At 50.1% G+C, this 6,737-nt stretch overlaps 1 protein-coding gene across 1 annotated transcript in view; it reads right to left on the reverse strand.

Moving 5' to 3' along the window:
• LOC116104670 (nuclear envelope pore membrane protein POM 121-like) overlaps positions 1-6,737 on the reverse strand; it is a 17,791-nt gene that overhangs the window by 3,977 nt on the left and 7,077 nt on the right. The window contains exons 5-11 of the mRNA XM_031391163.1: positions 5,113-5,284; positions 3,576-3,667; positions 2,833-2,906; positions 2,459-2,583; positions 2,256-2,358; positions 1,676-1,849; positions 2-935 (exon numbers count right to left, since the gene is read on the reverse strand). Of these exons, the coding sequence (XP_031247023.1) occupies positions 2-935; positions 1,676-1,849; positions 2,256-2,358; positions 2,459-2,583; positions 2,833-2,906; positions 3,576-3,667; positions 5,113-5,284 (1,674 nt within the window). The remainder of the gene's footprint in view (position 1; positions 936-1,675; positions 1,850-2,255; positions 2,359-2,458; positions 2,584-2,832; positions 2,907-3,575; positions 3,668-5,112; positions 5,285-6,737) is intronic.

The raw sequence follows: 6,737 nt of genomic DNA on the forward strand, positions 1-6,737 counted from the left end.
GGTGGCAGGGGCCGAGGTGGAGGTGGTGAGGGTGCTGCCAAAACCACTGAAGCCACCACTGCTACTGCTGGCAGCAGTCTGGGCAGAGCTGGCAAGGGGCTGGCTAAAGGAGGCTCCTGCTGCAGATGCTGCTGGGGCAAGGGGCTTGCCAAACTGGAAGATGGAGGGCAGGGCTGGGGTGGAGCTGGAAGCAGTAACAGGGGGGGCCCCCCCGAGCAGAAGGGACTGGGGGGTGGGAGTCAGGGCAGTACTGGCCGTGCTTGCTGCGGTGGTCACTCCAAAGCCAAACACAGGCTTTGAGGCAGAAGCTGTGGTACCAGAGGCCACCGTGGAGGTGGCAGTGCCTAGACCGGTGAAAAGAGGAGCTGATGTGGCCGTAGTGGTGGCTGTAGCAGTTGTCTGCTTCAGGGAGAAGGGAGTTGACAGGGGCATGGCTGTAAATGGCTCCTGCTTGTCAAAAATGGGCTTGAAAGTGGGAGCTGCGGTGCTGGCTGCTGTGGGGGTGGCGGTGCTAGATGAAGCTGTAGTGGCGGCTGAGGAGCTAGTTGGCAAGGGGCTATTACTCTCACTTTTAGGTGTGGCTGGGAAAATGGGTTTAAACATGGGAGAAGCACAAGCTGGACCAGGAGTGGCAAGGGAGGAAGAGCTGGCAGGTGGACTCAGCATCCCAAACAGCATGCTGGGTTTTGGAGTTGGGGAGGAAGCTGTGGAGGCTGGGGTGCTGACAGACTGCTCAGCCTGAGAGACTCCAGAGGACTTGGTGTCAGTGAGTGGTGTTGTAGAGGAAGCAGAAGTCAGCCCCAGGAAGGTGGCTGTAGGTTTGGAGTCTGAGGAGGTGCTGGCTAAAGGCCCTGTCGGTGGTGAGACAAGAGGAGCCAGGAGGCTGGGTGTCTTTGGAGGTGAAGGAGCTGCAATTGTTGCTGCCTCAGCAGGTTCTGGGAAGAGAAAGAAGTGAGGTGAGTCCTGAGGATGTCTGAGGGTGGCACTCAGCATGCCTGCCCCCTCCAGCCACCCCTATTCTAAGACTCAAGACGTTTATTTGTATTCCCACAGACTCCAGGAATGGCAGAAGGGAAGATCAGGGAGCCTGACTGGGGCTGCAGGTGTGGTCATGAAGGAGAATGCCACTCCTGCAACTCCACACTTCCTTACCCACACATGCCTGCTCATCTCACAAACACCGTCATGTTTACCAACCCAGCAAAGCAGCGTGTGCCTGGTCCTGAACTGTATCATCATGCCTGTACTCTAGTGTTGAGAAGTCAGCTACAGTGTGTCCGTGTGTGGTAGCAGCTACAGTGTGTCCGTGTGTGGTAGCAGCTACAGTGTGTCCGTGTGTGGTAGCAGGAAGGCACTAGCTGGCAAGGCTCACAGCCTTACCCAAGAGAGAAAGCGATTTTAGTTATACTTATTCTAGGCTTGGGGTCCAGAGAGCTACAGACATCTTACAGGGCAAATCTCAGTCATATTGTTCACACCTCTCAAGGAAGGCAACACTCTCAATTCATCCACGACACAGAGTCAGAGCAGCTGCGTTTAGATCATGAACTCAGTATTATAGCCTGTCCCTGTGTACTTCCAGAGCAGGGCATTCTGAAGCCCTGAACTGACAGGCTGCACACTCACTCCTGTCATGTCAAAAGCCCCTAACTCCAGGGCACACTGCTCTGCTTACCCGAGGACGATGGGGCTGGAGACTCCTGCATCTTCTTCAAGCTCTCCAACAGTGGGTTGGAGCTGGGAGCTGGGAGGGAGGCTGGTGAGGCGGCAGGCCCCACAGCAGGCAGGGTGAATGTGAAGGGAGAGCTGGAGGCGGGGGGGTTGTCAGTGGCTGAGGTGGAAGCATCGTCTGGAGAGGAGAGGAAAGACAAGCCTCTTACATGGGAGCTCCTTCCCTAACCGCAATGGAGGCTCACGGCCTGTGCTCCAGCACTGTGAAGTGCTGCCAGAAGGACTGAGAATGGGAAGCTAACCAGTGACACAAACAACAAAACTTCCATGTCCCATTGGAAAGTACTGGTATAAGACCCCTGGTAGAATCAGAGGGGACAGAGTCCAGGAGCTGGTTGTAATGGTGCACATGTGTAAACCTGCACTTCTGGAGGCTGACGCAGGCGGAGGATTAGGACTCTGAAGACAGTCTTGGATAATGAGACTCACAACTAAGTGGAACATCAAGTATTCTACAACTTCTCTTCCAAGGAAAGTTGAACCAATAGAGACACCGTGTGGCGCACGCTGCGCCCCAGCCTTACCCGGCTTGTCCTCCAAGACCGTGTTAAACCACTGCAGTGAGGCCTTCCTCTCCATGTCCAGGTCTTCAGCAGTGATGGGATAGCCGAGCTCAGGGGGTGGAGGCTGCCCAAGAGAACAGACACGTTAGGCCAGAAGCTAGAGAGCCTGCCACCAGACTCCCAGAGACTGAGAGAGCTGAGAAGAATGGACAAGACGGACATACCAAGGTGAGCTGGTCCCCTCGCCGGGTGGGCAGCAACTGAATCTTCCGTTTGCGTTGCCCAGAGCTGCCAGGTGTGGGTGGGGAAGTCCATAAGCTCTGCTGCTTCCCAGCGGCTGCATCTGTAACTACAGACAGAAATACAGGGTTCCTGGCCTCCCTACTTTGTTTTGTTTTTTGGTTTTTTGAGACAGTGTTTTTCTGAGTAGCCCTGGCTGTCCTCGAACTCAGAAATCCGCCTGCCTCTGGCCTCCCTACTTAAAGACAAGACTATCTTCCATGCCCCACACTGAGCAACCCGATTAACCTCCACTTCCACTGTAGATGCTACTCTCACTGTAGATGCTACTTTCGGGCCCCATGGCTTCTCTACTTACCCTTTTCTCCTGGGGACTCCTTGTCTGTCACCGAGGGAGCTGAAGAACTGGACTGCTGACATGGCTCCTCCTCTCTGTGGGGATTGTGAAAAGCTAGATTTTATTTGGGAAGGCCTGGAGGCCACACAGCACCTCACGCACGCACGCACTCGCACACTCCTACAGCTCTAGGTGTCAGAATATCACCATGTGGCAGTTCTTGTAGAAATGAAGGCAGGCAGTTGTTACAGGCCATGAGCAACCAGCCTGGAAGTTGTTACAGGCCATGAGCAACCAGCCTTTAATCAAATATAGACCAGGGATCTGCAAAGCTTTCCTCAGAGCCTGCCAAGTCCAGACCCCAGACTGCATCTTCAGGCTCTAACAGCGGATTAGTGCTAGGAGCGAGAAGTGAAGCTGCTGAGAAAGTAGGCCCGTAGCAGACAGACAGACAGACAGATAGAAAGACAAACAGGGAGAATAAAAAAGGTGGGGTGGCAGGTAGGGCCAGACACAGACAGACCTGATCCCCGAGGGAGCCGAGCTCCAGTGAAGGGTGAGCTGGGGCCAGGGACTCAGGCTCCCCGCTGACCCGGTCCACTTTGCACTCCACTCCCAGTGGCCTCTGCACCACTCCCACTGGAGTATGAGACAGAGAAGGGACCCCAACCATCAGTTGCTCACACTGTAGGATAACGACACAACTCTAGTAGGCACTTTGCTACACTGTTCACACAAAGTGACCAGAAGGGGACGGTGATCACCTTGTCTTCTTGGCTGGCCTCTCTGGCGTCTGGGAGCGGGAGGAAGCTGGGCTGGAGAAGGGAGAAGACGTGGGACCACTCCTCTTCCACAGCTGCAAGTCAAACAGAGACACATCTGAGACTACTACTGACAATATGGCTATGAAGGCAGATATTCTGATCTGGCCAGGCAGGAAGGCACACACCTTTAATCCCAGCACTAGGGAGGCAGAGGCAGGTAGATTTCTGAGTTCAAGGCCAGCATGCACTACCTTAAGAGCTCCAGAACATCCTGGGCTACTAAGAGACTGTCTCAAAAAACTAAAAACAAAAACCAAAAACAACAGCAGAACTAAAAATAACCTTTTTGAGAGACTGGCGAGATGGCTCAGTGGTTAAGAAACATTTGCTGCTCTCGAAGAAGACCCATGTTTGGTTTTCAGCATTCACACAGACTGCTTATAAGTATTGTAACCCTATTTCTAGGAGAATGGATGCTTTCTGGCCTCTGTGGTCACCTGCATGCATATGGTGCACCTAAACTCACACAGACTCAAATAGATAAAAATATTTTTTTTTCTTTTTTTTTTTTGAGACCATGTCTCACTGCATAGCCCTGGCTGCAATTTACTATGTACATCAGGCTGGTCTTGTTAGAGTACTCCACCACACACTGCAAAATAATAAATCTTAAAAAAGAAGTAAAAGGGCTGGAGAGATGACTGAGCAGTTAAGAGCACTGACTACTCTTTCAGAGGTCCTGTGTTCAATTCTCAGCAACCACATGGTGGCTCGCAACCATCTGTGATGGGATCCAATGCCCTCTTCTGGTGTGTCTTGACAGCTGCAGTGTACTCATATACATAAAAATAATATTAAAAAAATAAAATAAAAAGGTAATACTTGTATTCATTATATATTCCAACAAAAATCATCTACAGTAAAAAGTACACCCTATATTTTTGCAGATTCTGATATTCCATGAATAGGAGTATTAAATACAAGCTGGGCATGATGGTGCAAGCTGAAAACCTAATACCTGGGAGGCAGAAGCAGGAGGATCACTACTAGTTCAAACCCAGCCCAGGCTTCAGGACAGCCAGAAATACATGAGACCTTGTCTCAAAAGACAAAAGCAAACACCAAGGGCAACTGATCTACCTGCAGGAGCCTGTGCAGCTCCTGGTGTCAATACCAATACTGGATCCCAAGTGTGTCTGACAGTGGAGCTGCTGGTTTTCCCACCTATGGACACTAACTAACTCTAAATAGGAATGACAACTACTTTATGTAACAAAACTTACACTACATCCTAGTTGTCTATAAACCTCCTTTACATTGCAAACAGAACAAACCCTAAATCAGGACCATTTACTGCACTACTTTTGCTGGTCCATCTGCAGGTTGCTCCATTTGTACCAGGTTTGCTTTCTGTTCAGTCCCACTGATCTCGTTTATTTGCTATTTAAGGCTTTGTATTCCAGTTAGCCTAGAGATGGGTTCGGTGCAAAGCAACAGAAGGTGGCCTGCATCCTTTGCTCCTGGCCCTGAGACATACCTGTGAGATGCCACGGGTGGAGCTGTAGGAGCTGGTGATGGCGTTGCGGCTAGAGCTGGGGATACCTCCTGTGCATGTACTAGTCAGGGAGCTCACAGAGGAGGTGCGAGACCGTTTGTTCAAGTGGTCATCTGAGCTCTGGGAAGCCAGACTTCTTTTCAGGGAGCCAGGCCTGGAAGAAAGGAAAAAGTGTACATGTGCTACTGCAGGTGTGTTCTTCTAGTATTCCCCCCATGGTGCCACACACCTTTCTGAATAAACCTGAAAGAAAACCACAATGTCCCGAATGGGCACTATCAGCAGATGATATGGCTACCTGTATCTGACAGAGTGACTGGGAAACACAAACAGGAAGAGTTACACCTTGATTGTGGCGTCATGGGGACAACAGTTTAATGTCTGTCAATGATCTCTCAATGAAGCTGCTAAAGAGAAAAATCAGTTGAGCCTCCAACCAAAAGAGAAATCTCCCATAATCCTTTCTGTCAACCTGTGTTACCTAGTCCTGCTATGGTATAGTCCTCTTACTATTTCCCAGAGCAACCCACATCAACCACACACCAGTTCGCTGACCACTGCAGCCAAGTGTGCTTCCTCTTTCTCCTGTGCATCCATCCTGCTGCGGCAGAGCCAGCACTGCTCCCCTCCTTCCACTAGAACGCCATCATCTTGGCTAGCTCCCAGATACCCGGGCTTCCTCTAGCTGGAGCCTTCAAAGCCTCCTCGTTAATTTTTCCCTGTAAGGGCCTTTCATACCTCAGTGGTCCACAATGTGTATGCATGTCTCCCACAGTGCAGTACAGTGAGGTTGAGTGCAAGGCCTGACACAGCCTTTCATCACACTGGAACCTGTGCACCTTCTATGCAAACTTCCTCTCACACATTTCATATCACAATACTTTGTGCACTGCAGAAGCCTGTGATCCATTTGTGAAGGATCAACTATAGCATGTTAGTGAAGTAGAGTGAGACAGCGAGCATGAGACATTGACTTACTGCTTTAGTTAGTGGTTTACTTAAAGCATTGCTTTACTGCCCATTTCTAAGTATCACTTCATTTGCTGCTTGAACAGAATACCTGGAAAACCACCAGGTTGTTGCCCTTAACAACCTGACCATAAAAGCTTACACCTGTCAACTATGGCATGCCTTTAGCACATCTGTGAAGTCGCACTTGCTTGTTCATCCCACCCAGAAGCAAGATCTTTTTAGGAGCTGTCTGGCTTCAGTCAGCCAGTGATTATATCTCTCTTCTCTCACATGTATCAGAGTACTTACTCCAAAAAGATTACCGCAATATTAGCACATTATATACACAGTCATTATATACACATCACAACATCAGCAAAATATATAATTATATATATATGGAAAATGCCATTAAACATGGGCCCTCTGGGTACTGCACTCATATTAATGAAAAACCTGGAAAGAAACTAGAGGAATATCTAATCATAGTAATTAGTCAGAGTATTCCTCCAGATTAGCATGTGCAGTGGACAGTGCAGACAGCAGAGAGAGGTGACAGGGCAGCTGCTGGCAGAAACACTTTTCCTAAGCATCCCATCACTGAGGCTCTCACTAGGCAGCAGCAGCATCCCATCACTGAGGCTCTCACTAGGCAG

Source organism: Mastomys coucha, unplaced genomic scaffold, assembly GCF_008632895.1.
Source record: "Mastomys coucha isolate ucsf_1 unplaced genomic scaffold, UCSF_Mcou_1 pScaffold22, whole genome shotgun sequence".
NCBI lineage: Eukaryota > Metazoa > Chordata > Mammalia > Rodentia > Muridae > Mastomys > Mastomys coucha.